Below are 14,580 nucleotides of genomic sequence, written 5' to 3'. Positions count from 1 at the left end.
CATTGAGGTTATCAATGAACGTTTGACATATGTTTTGCCAAATGTCCGTCAGAACATTGACGAGCTGTTGAAATGTCCGCGGTGGGTCAGGTAAGCGGTGTAATTACTGTGGCATGGCAGTTTAGACATGCTCAATACAATTTTGGTCCGGGTAGGAAGCAGGACAATCCATTCGGTTAATGCCATATATTTCTATGAGATTCCTGATAATTCTGGCCTGGTGTAGACAAGCAATGTCATCGATTAAATTTGTTGCCGAGAGCTGCCGTGAATGCAACAATAACAGGTTCTAAATTAAAATTACTATACCTTACGTCTGTATTGAGGAAAATGAAATATGTGTGGCTATTTAAACAAATGCCATTCCAAACGCACACCGAGCTACCATCGAAAAGAGTTGTGGCGTCATGAAATGTTCATTTCAGCGTTGACTCCGTTCTCGTCATGCCATCATTCTCAGATGAAATACCGATGAAATCTGGAATCATATAGATATGAACCATTCGAGAGCCTAGCAATATCTTACACGATACTGCTCCCTACTCAATTAAAGCTATGCAACCAACGCATTCTGTATTGTTTGACCGGAAACTATCCAACTGGTTGATTGCCGGAATGATCTATTTACTCGGGATTCTGCGAAAAAGGGATTTCGACATACAACCGTATTAGCCAATCTTGTGCGACTTTTGTAGCTCTGGCTCTTCAACTCCTATGTATGTATAGAGCACTACCACTAGTACAATGGCGATTCCACTCTCTACTAAATATACAGTACGAAACCCGGAGACGGTTAGCAGCTTCTTGTGTGGTTGAACCTTCGTTTAACCAACACAGTAATTGTCCAAGTTGGAAGGCTTCCAATCACATGTCGAAGTAGTGAGAAGTAATTCACAATTACTACACCAGGTGAGTTACAATAACCCATTATCGCACATAGGGACCACAAAAAGATATCTTACATCTACAAGAAATAAGTTTGTTGTATTTTTTTTTTCAAATTGAGCAAAAAGGTGTCATGGGGACCATATTTTGTATGTGTATAACAAGCAGACATATACCATCTCCAATATTTGGGGATTTAAATGGTTCATGAATTTGTAGAATATGGTCATTACGTACCCTTTTTTGTATTGGTTTAAATCGTGAACATTGTGGAGAAAATATTCAACAAAAAGAAATGTTGGTCTTTAGAAATCAGAATTTGTTACAAATCATTCATTCTATATGAATAAATGACGTCCTGATCACATAGGAACCGCTTTTGTCACAATATCCGTTCAAATATTTTTTTTCCGCTTAGAAGTCTAATAATATGATGAAGCGAGCGCGGCATTTATATTTCTTCGGATAAAGTTTCCGATCCAGAACGGGGAATCGACATGGCAAACAGATTCCGGAACGTGAATCCACCCCCGGATATTTTCCACGAACGTCGTGGAGCAATTGATAAGAAACAAGGTTGACGCAGAGTTATGTCGGCGACCCAAAAGTGTCACATATTACCCCCTATATCGCATCCCTGATTTCTCTCTCTACTTCTGAAGTTCGAGACAGCTTTTGTGTGGAAACGAATGTCAATGGCGATTGAGAGATAATTTAAACAAAACTGTTTTGTGAATGCATTCGATTTGAGAACGAGAGAAATACAAATATTTTACAATTTTCTTTACCGCTTGTCTATCGAAATTCTGAGAATTTTGACGAAACGATCTTCTTTTACTTCTACTTAAGTCATCCTTATACAGAGTGGGCCATTGAAAAAGAAACATCTGCTCTGTAGATCGGCAGAACCGAATTACATATACCGGGTGGCCCGCCCCAGAAGCGGCGCTCATTTTGAGGGAGTAAATAAAGATTTTTTGAAAATCTTTTTTGTGGTGCGTGTAGGGTGTTCAAAAGCACAATTTAAAATTATTGTCATATACAGGACTATATACAGGGTCTTCGAAAACAAAGATATAGACCAAAGTTACACTCTTTTAAATGTAACACTCTGTATTTGAACTCAAAAATGGAATGGCAAGCTCCAACTATGATGATTTTCTTCAGATCACTTCATAACTTAGAAGGACCATTTACGAGATAATGGCGAAAATGGTTTTTTAGTTTTGAATTGAAAATCGAAAATTGCTCAGAAACTATCAGGTTTAGATGTAGAAAAATTTTATGGAGATAGTTTCGAACTTAATTTTTACTTTCAACGAGATATAGAAATACCGGGTGTGCCATTTGAAATAAGAAATTTTTCGACGATTATTTGTAGTTTATGTTTGAGAATTAATTATGATCGCTTTGTACCTATATTCCAGTGTTGAATTTTTTATATGAATATTTTATATGAAGGTGTAGCCAACTTGTCTACTCGAAAAAATTCTGTCAGTATCGCTGAAGAAACTCATTATAACTTCAGATTGTCATTCCATTTTTGAGGTCAAATATAGAGTGTTACATTTAAAAAAGTGCAACTTTGGTCTATATCTTTGTTTTTGAACACCCTGTATATATGACAATAATTTTAAATTCTGCTTTCGGACATCCTACACACACCACAAGAAAAGATTTTCAAAATATCTTCATTTACTCGCTCAAAATGAGCGCCGCGTCTGGGGTGGGCCACCCGGCATATACAAGGTGTTTTCCAGGGTGAGGTTTTTTTTGACAGAAGGTAGAACTCATCAAAATAAGTCGTTTAACCAAAAATTGTCTAAATAAAATATCCAAGATGGCTGAGATAAAACCCATAGAAGTTCGAAAAAATTTCATTGAATTTCAAGGACGGGACTGTGGAAGGTGACTCCGGCATCGCAAAAACAGAACAAAACATAAACATATGACTGGACAATGAATGGTTCAGTACCAAGTTTATCGACTTAGATGCATCAGGTCACTTTTGAATCATAATTGTTGTATCGTAAAATTTAGGGTGAAAAAAAATTTAGAAAATCGAGGCAGTTTCTTGAAAGTGCTTCTGTTAGTTATGTTGAAAAAGTACTATGATGTTTCCCCATTTCATCCCATTTTTATGACGATTGTTGGAATGTTCGAACAAGCAGATTGTTATGCCCATTGTGAGAAATTTCGTGAATGATTTAGGCGAATTTTATTGATGAGATTTTGAAGTATTATACAATTTCTTACACTTGTGTCCGAAGTCTCTTCTGTCAGTTGGTATCGAAATGAGCCATTTCATAAAATCGTGAGAGTTACTAAAACATAATGTGAACAATTCGGCAATCCTAAGTTTCTATTTTCATTACCACGTAAATATCGAACGAGCCAATATCGTGAACGAAACTACATGGTCAAATCAGGAGATTTTTCCCACTGCTTTGCGATAATTCAGCTAACAAACGGTCTAGGGTCATATTAGGATCTACACTGCGCAAAAAACTTAACGCACATTCTGAAAATCTCAATTTTAATGAAAGTTAACTCTACATTGACTTTATAACTTATTTTTTATGTTCTCCCAGGAAGGTTTTGAACGAAACAAGACACATTAAATGGAAGAAAAATTCAGGATTCCACCGAATCTCATGTGAAAGAAGAGAAATGAACAATTTTCAAAATACTGAAATGCTGATAAGTGATTTAATACTTGGTATTTCCACCCCTTGCGTTAATTACAGCTCGGCAACGACGGTTCATACTCAAAATGAGTGATCTTAAAATGTTCTGATCCAATCCTTCCCAGATTTCTCCGAGTTGGATTCCAAAGTCATCAAGAGTAGCTGGATGATTTTCTGAACTTCCCAGCCTTCTATTGAGGTTGTCCCAAACCTGCTCAATCGGATTGATATCTGGACTTCTTGCTGGCCATTCCATTCGAGAGACTTCAACCTCTTCAAGGTACCTACTCCTGAACGAAGCGCGGACGATGGGGTCCGCGTCCATAAAAATGAAATTTTCACCAATCTATGGGGCAAATGGCACTACATGCTCTTCAAGAATGTTTCTTATATACTTATCAGCATTCACAGCTCCATTATCAACGACCACTAGGTCTTTGCGAGCAGTCAAAGATATTCCACCCCATACCATAATCGATCCTCCCCCGAAACCAGTAGTATTCAGGAAATTGCACTGAGCATATCTTTCATGTGGACGTCTGTATACAAGGGAACGTCGATCACAATGGTAGAGGCGGAATCTAGACTCATCTGTGAAGAGAACTCTTTCCCAATCGGCCTCTTCCCAATGGATATGCTCTCTCGCAAAATTCAAACGCGCCCTTCGATGGGCTGGGGTAAGAGCTGGGCCTCTTGCCGCGACACGAGGCCTTAAATCATATTCTCTGGCGAGCGGTTGCAAACCGTTGTCTCAACGAAGAAACTCTCAAGTAACGTTCTTGAATGGCAGTTGTTACCCGTGGTCTACCCTGTCCTAGTCTTCAACATTCTGGACACACTTGTATGGGAAACTTCAAACCTTTCTGCAATTCTTGAGTATGTCCACCCTTCTTCTCGCAAATCTACCGCTTGGGCACATTGCTCTTGGGTCCAATTGCGTGTTTCGCGTTGCATAGCGATCGAGTGTAGAAAATCAAAAGAAGGAAAAACTATTGATCACTAGAATTGATCAAGAACAACGAACAACTGATTTTAGAATGGAGCCAATACATTCAAAATCTGATAATATCATCTTTTTTATTCCTGCTGGGAAAAAACATCTGTATTGAAGAAAACCGTTGAAAGTGGATAACATATGCATGCATAATTCTGATGAAAATAATTATCATTGAGAATACCTTCAGTTGTAGAATAAATTTGAGATTTCCATAATGTGCGTTAATTTTTTTGCGCAGTCTTTTTCAGTAATAATTTTCAATTTTTTTTCCACTTTGTCATTTTGAAAGTTTTGTATGTATAGGTAATTCTTGATGAAAAGCTTCATTTTGACCAGTTCTACCTTCTGTTAAAAAAGCCTCACCTTCAAATACACCCGGTATAAGTAATTAATTATGGTCCGATTTCCCTTCAAGTGAGAGTAAATAGATAAGTAAGACTCTTTTTGAAGTTTCATTTGTCGAATATCAATAACTGCCTCAGAACTTGTTAGGAAGAATAGTATAATTTTTTTTCAGTAATGCTACAGGAGGAAGAGAGTCATGGAAATAATACATCAATTTCTGGCTCGGTTCTGCGATAATTAGGAAAACTCTAAATCACATGAACTCATCCGAAGTTAAACATTTTTGAATTAAACTATCTCTATGTGCAGCTGGATGCATTAGCCGTTACGAATAGAATGAAAAACTCTCATTTGCGTCCCCAACTGCAGACATCGTAATTCAGGAGGCTGAAGCTTATCGAAATCTCGATAAAAACCGGAACTATCAACTTTTCATGCTACTTAAGTCCCGAAACTATCCGAGAATCTCTTTAAAGCGCATTTTGGAGCCGTTTTCTATTCAGAATCGGCGGTAGTTGGATAATTGGCGAATCCATTTAAATTTATCGGGAAAATGCGGAAACAATGCTTCGCTCCGCGGATGTTGTCAAACAATTGAAACTTGAATGGAGAACTTTAGGAAACGCTGAAATTGCTAATGTTAGTAGTTCTTGTTGGATATTCCACGGCGGAATATTGATGTTTACAATTCCTTGAATTAGAATTCTTATAATAAGGTGTTTCAATATAGTCCTTATTTATATTCATGAACTTCATTCAATTATTCATTTATACAGGATATGGCGTAATGAATGGATAATATGATACCTGCAGATAGAGGACGTTAGGGCGGTTCAGAAAAATATGTTTTATATCCAGTGAAAGTTCCTCGGTTTTCGATATATTCGACATTTTCGAAAATAAAAAAAATTATACCTTTTGCCACTCCATTAGGTGACAAGACTCCAAATGAAGGAATTTTCGCAATCTTCATTTTGGATAGTATTTCTGGATAGATGCGTTATCGAATGTAATTCATGATTTTCGCGGCGCATGCATATAGTCTTTTTTCAAACAATGATCACTACAAATATCTGTTTTGTTTATTTAGGTAGCGTGGTCTGAAAAATAATATGGTGACCTGAGAGCCAAGGCAAGAAAAATTATACCTGTTTCACTGAGATTTTGAAATGCAGAACTCACTGTATTTCCAGCATTAAATACGAAATAGAGTTCTATTACAAAAGTCAAGGCCTAGTTTAATGTGAAGTTTTATTTATTATTTTTAGCAACTGAAATGAGACATGCAAACAGATTAAAGCAATCATTTATTTGAAAGTGTAGAGCATTTAGTACTTTGAACAACTTTTGTAAAACTCAATTCAATGAAACGATATTTTTAAATCATTATTTTCTCTCGTTTTCTTTCATTGTTAAACTCTATACTAATGAAATTAATATTTTCAAGTGAATTTCAAGTAATGAAGTGAATTTTAGCACTTTCTGTAATTACGAAGAAAAGGTAAAAATAAATTCCCATTAAAATGAGACCTTTCAGTTACAAAATGCTTGAATTTACTTCATTACTTGAAATAAACTCAAAAATATTGATTTCAGAACTGTGGGGTTTGATAGGTAATGTAAGAAAACGATACAAAATAACAATTTTAAAATATCGTTTATTTAATTTAGTTTTACAAAAGATGTTTGCAGTGGCCACCATGAACTCTAATACACCTTCTTAATGAATGATTGCTTTATTCTGCTTGCATATCAACAATTTCAAAGTAATAACTACCTGAATTAAATTTCACAAAAGGCGTTGAAACTAGGCGTATATCTTATACATGCTCTACACTATGTAGTGCATTCTGCTTCCATTTCTCATTTGAATTGCTAAAAATTATAAAAAGCAGGTTTACCAATGTAAACCTAGTAGTAGTAAGCCTAGTTCAATAACTAGGCTTCGAATGATTTTGATAGGAATTTATTTTGTATCAAATATAGAGAAATATAGAGAGTTATATCATTTCAGAATCTGAATGAAACAGGCATGTTTTTCTTATTTTGGAACTCTGGTGACCATATTATTTTTCGCACCACGCTAGGTTAAACTTGGGAAAAAAAATAAGCAAAAGGAATACTACTAATCTACTATCCAAAAAGCAGATTGCACAAATTCGTTCATTTGGAGTCACCCAAAAGAGTGGCAAAGGGTGTAATTTTCTTTAATTTTCGAACTCTTAAATGACCGTGTTCTCGGTCCAGACGATTATAGCATAGAGGGGATCATGAGAATTAATTCTGAATCATGAGGAAAGGCCCATTTACACGGGGATATTTTTTCGCCTGTTTTTGGTCGGGAAATCGTATGCATACGATAAAGGATCTGAAACTCGCAGTTGTCATTTTTGACAAATGTGTTTATATGGCTGAACTTTTTATATCATGTTCGATTATATAGTCCATTCAAGAATGATTGACATCCCGGTAGGTCTTGAAAGTCCAGTCGCAGCTTAATATCTGGTAATCTGGTCAAGATCTTCAATAATTTCTATAGTTGCAATCACAGAACTGGAATATATATAAATATAACCTAGAAAAGTATTTGAAAAGAAAGAAATATCCAAATTCAGAGCATATTAATCAGTATTCAAAATTGATAAAATTATGTTTGCAATTTGTACGATTGAATTGAGGACCTAAAGAGCAGTACAAAATTCAAATTATCGTCTATCTGTGCATAGATTCACCGCGGAAACTATTCAAAATCATTCTTCAAATATGAGGTTTTAAAATTTAAGTCGCTTCGTTTTTAGTTTACGATTTTGCAGCATCGTCTACTAGAAAATAAAAAAAACAATGGCTTTATAAAATAACAGCTGTTGATTTACAGCCAACATAAGGCGCGTACTCACTGGCGAGCCTCAACAGCAACCGGCCATAAAAATCCCATAAAATTTTACGACCTCCCTCGTTCGTCGTAGACTTCATAGACAGCCATCTTTGTCTATCTCATCAAGATAGTGTATTTGTTGTCCTTTATTATCAACGCATATTTCAGTCGATGTTGCCGACTTGTGCAATAGAAACGAAACGCTTTGAATTTTAAATACCCATTTTTATTTTTCATTTCAGGTATGTACTTGTCATTGTCATTGTCATTTTGCATTGATGGAAATTCTCCCTGATGAATTGCGCAATGAACAAGTTAATAACTCAAAAAACCAATTCATCATTAGAATTAATTCGGAATAAGGAATATGATATAAAAATAAATTTAATGATCGTGCGAGACCAAACTGTATTATGCAACAATATTCTATTCACTTCAACCCGAAAGGAAAAATTTTATTTTTCTAACATCTCCGTCTCCAGGCGGAACGGATAACATGAGATTGGATGCCGCAAACATAATTTTGTGAACCCTGCATTTATTGTCAAGATATCCCACTTTTCATGTCATATCTTTACAGCCCCTGCTGGTCATCTAGTTACTCTCGACTTCAGGGACTGGTTCGATATAGAAGAGAGCACGGACTGCAAAAACGACTACTTGGAAGTACGTGACGGTCCCTTCGGCTTCAACAGGCAGCTAGAAAATAGGCGATTTTGCGGCAATGAATTTCCACCGATGATGACGTCCAGCGATAGGCATCTGTGGATCCACTTTCATTCCGATGAAAATATCGAGTGCAAGGGGTTCAAGGCCGTCTTCGATTTCGTCGAGAGACCACCGTTACGTAAGTCAATATTTGTGAATTTGGATGAGAAATATCGCAAATAAAAAAGACTTCAATTAACGCCAGTAAGCCTTTCTTGGAGTACATAGAGTCACCAAATTGAGTTAAAAAAATCAGTGGTATTATTCTACGTCGAAAGTAGGACGAAAAATTTTTATGGACCTAGATCTCCAAAATACAAGCTGTCGAAATTCCTTGGAGAAAGTTATTCTTAATTTTTGATAATTGATGAAGAAAACCGAGTGAAAATTTTCACGTTCTAGAGATTTTTAATTTATAATTCTGAACGAACAACAAATCTATATCGATCAACTTCTCATTTATGTAGATTATAAAAAAAAAAACACTTTCATTCACCCACGACCAAGTTTATATGAAAGATAAATAGCATGAGGTAAGAAAATCTTCGGTCTATTGCTGAAGTGAATAACGAAATTATTCTGATTATTGCTTGAACAGAACCACAATTATGCCATCATTGTGAATTTCAACCAGACAGTGGAAATCTATGGGAAGAGGCCAACAGTCAATTATTAAACTTCGAAATATTAAATCGGAGGAACCGTTTTTTTCAACTAAAACGCACCTTAAGCGTTGTTCCTATAGTTGGGGAGCCCAAGAGGGAAATTCGGGAGTAACACGTGCGTGTCAGATTAATATGAAGGGAGATACCTTGGACCCTGTAGAGTACCATTACCAAAAATTAGAGCTGTAAATAAGGGGAACTGTCTAGGACAGCCTGTCAGAAAAGTAAAAAAAAAACGATCATTGTATAGGGTGGGCAAAATTGGTGATACCTGAACTACAACTTTTTAACCCAAAGAGATAGAGAAAAATGAAAGTACCATTTATGTCGTCTTTTTTCGAGAAACTAATAATGCATTCCTCTATTTTCTTTTGTTTTTGAGTTATAGGCCAAAATTTAAATTTGGCCGAATTCAACTTTGGTCATTATCTCTGTTTCTGTTTGTGCTAGGATGTTGAAATGAAGACACAATAGAGACACTTTTTTGATAGCAATCTAGTGGCGTACTACCTACAGGTTTATTTGCTGAGCTATAATATAAAGTTGTGTTTTTTTCTTATGAAAACAGTAGTTTGAAATGACTTAGAAAGAATCGCCATTTTTTTACCGTTTCAGAAATATATTATACATCACCCCCAGTCTTTCTAAGTCATTTCAAATTACTGTTTTCATAAGAAAAATATATTTTTATGTTATAGCTCAGCAAATATACCTGTTGGAAAAAATCATAGTAAGCCACTGGATTGCTATCAAAAAAGTGTCTGTATAATGTTTTCATTTCAACATCCTAGCTTAAACAGAAACGGAGATAATGACCAAAGTTGAAATTTAAATTTTGACCTATAACTCGAAAACAAAAGAAGATAGAGTAATGCAGTTCATGGCATTATTAGTTTCTCGAAAAAAGACGACATGAAAGGCACATTCATTTTCCTTCATCTCGTTGGGTTGAAAAAGTTGTAATTCAGGTATCACTAATTTTGCCCACCCTGTAGATACTCGAGCGTGTCAGATTAAGATATATGTATGTGGTTAATTACATGTTGAAAAGTATATATTCTCTTAACCTGACAATTTAAGCGTGACGAAAATGTGTGGGAGGGCGCCAACTTGCAAAAAAAGTCACTTGTACATTCTCGAGGGCGGTGGCTTTTTTTCTTCATTGGAAGCTAATGATTCAAGAACTCGTTCAAGAATAACAGAAGAAATATAATCTGACAGTTTCAGCTAGCAGAAACAATAAAAATTTACCATAAAGGTCACAAAAATCAGTTTTTTTGGATTATCTCGTCTCCTGGGCTTCAAATTGTTTTTGCATTCATTATAAAAGTTGTAGAGCGTAACATTTTGTACAAATTTTGTCCAAAGCAATTTTTTCTACGTTTGAACCGAGGTTTGAACGTTTTTGAGATATATGACGATGAATGTACCTACATTAGACTGGGTTTCTACATTGACCTTGGCATTTCGCATGTGTAGCTAAGCTCCTAGCTCTTATCACCTTCTAGCTCGAAAACGGTTGAGGGTATGAAAAATTGCTTCGGCCAAAAGTTGTATCGAATTTTATTATCTACAATTTTCATGATGAATAAAGAAACGATTAGAGGTGGAGGAAGGGAGATATTTTAAAAAAATGGCTTGTTATCTTCTTCAAACTGTCAGATTAAGAAACTGACCCCTGATTTGTGTCAGATTAATGGGTCAACACGTCTGCAACACCTAGATTGACCATCTATATGAAAATTTTACACACTCGAGTATGTACAAGTAACGATTCTTTTTGCATTTGCAAAGGACCTCTCTGAGCTTGCGTCAAGTCCGAATTGAAGACAGTTTCTTGAAAAGTAGCTTTCTTCGGGCCCAATTAACATATCCTCGAAAAATCTGACACGCTTGAAAAAATTTTTTTTTACTATTTTCAACTCTTCCGTACGGCCAGCCCCTCCATGCAAACTGTCAGATTGACATGAATTTATTATCAGAGACACATTGGGCCTATACAGTATCTTAATCTGATATGCTCGAGTATGTACACCTGACGATATTTTATTACATCTTTGAGAACCTGCAGACGCTTTCCCCATCGATGAAAGTGCATACATCATAGAACCTTTTTTTTTTCTACCATCTAATCTTCAAAATCTACTAAGTCCCAACGACGTTCGAGTAGATCCCGATTTAGCATCGTCGGCCCCCCAACTAATAGGAACAAGAGCGTTATCTCTAAGCCCAAATGTCTGTTTGAGAAAAAAATGATCTCAAACAATTGAGTTGAATTTATTGATGAATACGTGGTCAATTTCATTTCTGTGAGTCCGTTTCTGCTCTACTTATTTTCTGTGAATGGTGTTCTGTTTGAAGACTTCTAACTTTTATTTGGAGTACTCGGAGATATTCAAAGTTCCTAATGTTTGATTGTTTCTGCTGGTAAATCCAACCCAGCAATTTGTCACCAGGGAAACACTATTCCCTTTACAGACTAGGGCATCCTACGTGTGGTGGAAGTAACTGTTTCCTCGTTTGCGTCGCCTTAAAAATGAAATTTCCTCACACCGCACTCTACAGCTGAAATGAAATCTGCCCCTGCGAAATTCCCCAAAGCCTACTCATAATATAATTTTCTCCGGCAGAAATTCGTCTCTTGAAAATTGACTCTAGGGAGAATGCTAAAGAAACCGTATCGAATGTATGAAAATGTTTGCGTAAGGGGTGCTCTAGAAATCCAATATTGCGTTGGTATGAAAATTTAGAGGTAATAAATCACTGAATGAATTTTGATTTCCGCAGGGCTACTATAAAATTCGAGACCTTTTTCGATCCTTGGCGATCAATAATTCATCCAGAATAAGGTACCCGGCGCGTCAACTCTGATTGGATTTTTTCAGTTAAATCAGTTAAATTGAATTGAATAAAAAAAATTTGGATGTTCGACCAGGAAACAGTATCCTGTTTTTTTATTTGCAAGAGGTGGAATATTGAAGGCAAAAATTACAGAGTAAGATATTAATGTCTGTCCAGTTGAGCTATTCATTTGACAATAGTGTGTTAAGCTGAGAAATCAAATATAGGCAGCTGGTTCATATGGAGTATTATGGATTAATCGAATTGTTCTCAACCGAAGATTTAAAAACTGGTGAAGTAACGATAATTGGATTGCTTCTATAATCAAGTGAAAAACATTTAACTTATTTAACTAACGTGGCAGTATAAAGTGTCATTTGCTATACTGCTTATGAAACACTGCAAATCTGCTATAAGCGTATTCGTGGTCCTGTGGCTTGAGTTTGGTGCTACAATACCTTATTTCCATTATTGGTTTGGGGTCATTTAAAATCACAAGTTTCCGCTCATACGAGGATATATTGAAAAATTCTCTGCCTACTATAGAACCAAACAAAATTTCAATGTCAAAAGATTTTATTACTCAACATATTCTCCTCTTAATTGGATACATTTATTGCAGCGAACCTCTAGACCTTTCAAAAAAAAATTTCCTTCCTGATCTGCAAACCAGACCTCCAAAGCTTTTATTACCTCCTCGTTGGAAGAAAATTTACTGTTTCTCAGTTGGGGAAAGAGATGATAGTCGGATGGAGCCAAATCTGGTGAATAAGGGTTGTTCTAGTACCTAATTCAAACCCTAAATGACGAATTTTTTGCATGGCAACATGAGATTTGTATGCAGGGGCGTTGTCCTGCAAAAACAAAACTTCTTTGGATGGCTCTCCGCGTTTTTTCTCTTCAATTTCTTCTCGTAGAGCGGTCAGTAATATCGAATAGTAATCTCCGGTTATTGTTCTACCCTTATGCAAAAAATCAATCATGATTCCTCCATGGCAATCCCAAAAAAATTAAAGCATGAACTTTTCTAGCAGATTTTTGCATACGAAACTTCTTAGTTCATGGAGAACCAGAGTGTCGCCATTCCATCGATTTTTGCTTTGTTTCTGGATCGTAGAAATGTTCCCAAGTCTCATCCATAGTAACAATTCGGTTTAAGATGTCTACATCGTTTTCAAATCGAGCACAGATCGAACGGGATGCTTCTACCCTTGCACGCTTTTGGTCAACATTCAAACATTTGGGGATCCATTTTGCAGCAATTTTTCCCATGCCCAAATTGACGTGAACTATGCAAATTGTAATACACTGAGTGACATCTAAATCTGAACATCCCGTATTTAAATGTGAAAAAATTTCTGGGAATCTACGAATATACAGAGTGATTGGTGATGTAAAGGATAAAGGCTCAGTGGAGATAGAGGATCTCAAACTGAATGGAATTTGGGGGTTTTTGATGTCACATAAAAATATTGGTTTCAGACTTGACTTGATGATGAAACTTGAACTCCTATGCCTTCGTTAGTATGGCAGAATTTTTCCCTGATATTTCGCAGGATTGTTACTACACTCATTCTCTATCAGCTCACATAACTCATTTTTTTTTAAATATAAACAACCGAATATTGAAGAAGGGTGACTTGATGATGAAACTTGAACTCCCATACCTTCGTTAGTACCTATGTCAGAATTTTTCCCTAATATTTCGCAGGATTCTTACTACACTCATTCTCTATCAGCTCACATAACTCTTTTTTTTAATATAAACATCCGAATATTGAAGAAACTATTGATATTCAAAAATAAGGGGTTTAGTGTTTAGTACTCACACTTCCATGTTGCCGCCTCAGGCTTTTGGCTCTACGGGACCACTTCACGTCCACAATTGGACAATTTCGGACCAATTTCTTGCAAAGCATGGCAGGCTATTACAATGGGAACTGTTTATCGCCGAATCAGAAGTTTTGGACTCACTTTATACTCTATACCGTCTTATTTTGTCCTATCTCACATTCCTATTCACGAAAGTGATAGACTAACTTGGTAGCTTAAATGAAAAAACACTATGTTTAAGAATGAATCCAGATGCGTGTATGATGGCCATGCCATGTTTCTAAGATACTTTCAGAACTTTTTATATAATCTTCAGTTACCTTCACGAAATGTTGGACAAGTCGGACAAAAACTTTAAAACAGGTAATCAAGAAGTCTCAAACTAGGTACATATTTATTTTTCAAATTCATGAAGTGTTTCAAAAGATTATCAGAACAATCCTATTACCTGAAGACCCATAGTTTTGATTGGAATATCGAGTTAAACCTCGATTAATGTTTGAAGAACTGGCTACTAGACAATTAGTAATGACAAGAATTGACGTGCCTTCAAATTGAAAATCGACCAGTTTTAGAATGTAAGCTCCACTCAGCCGGTCTGGAAATAATACAAATAATAAACATCCATAATCGACGATAAGACTCCTGAAGCCAATAATTCCGTTTCCGCAGCTACTCGGAAATGGTCCTAATCCCGCTTATTACTCCACTTCCGTTTCCGTTCCGAATTCGGCGGTTTGCGTT

General features: G+C 36.1%; 1 protein-coding gene across 4 annotated transcripts in view; it reads left to right on the top strand.

The window, feature by feature from the left end:
• LOC123306299 (neuropilin and tolloid-like protein 2) overlaps nucleotides 1–14,580 on the top strand; it is a 414,806-nt gene that overhangs the window by 343,671 nt on the left and 56,555 nt on the right. For all 4 annotated transcript variants that reach the window (XM_044888227.1, XM_044888225.1, XM_044888226.1 and 1 more), the window contains one exon: nucleotides 8,370–8,636. In XM_044888227.1, coding sequence (XP_044744162.1) covers nucleotides 8,370–8,636 — 267 coding nt within the window. The remainder of the gene's footprint in view (nucleotides 1–8,369; nucleotides 8,637–14,580) is intronic.

This window comes from Coccinella septempunctata, chromosome 2 (assembly GCF_907165205.1).
Source record: "Coccinella septempunctata chromosome 2, icCocSept1.1, whole genome shotgun sequence".
Classification (NCBI taxonomy): domain Eukaryota; kingdom Metazoa; phylum Arthropoda; class Insecta; order Coleoptera; family Coccinellidae; genus Coccinella; species Coccinella septempunctata.
Note: the sequence above shows the minus strand (reverse complement) of the source record. Positions and strands in the feature narration are given on the sequence as shown.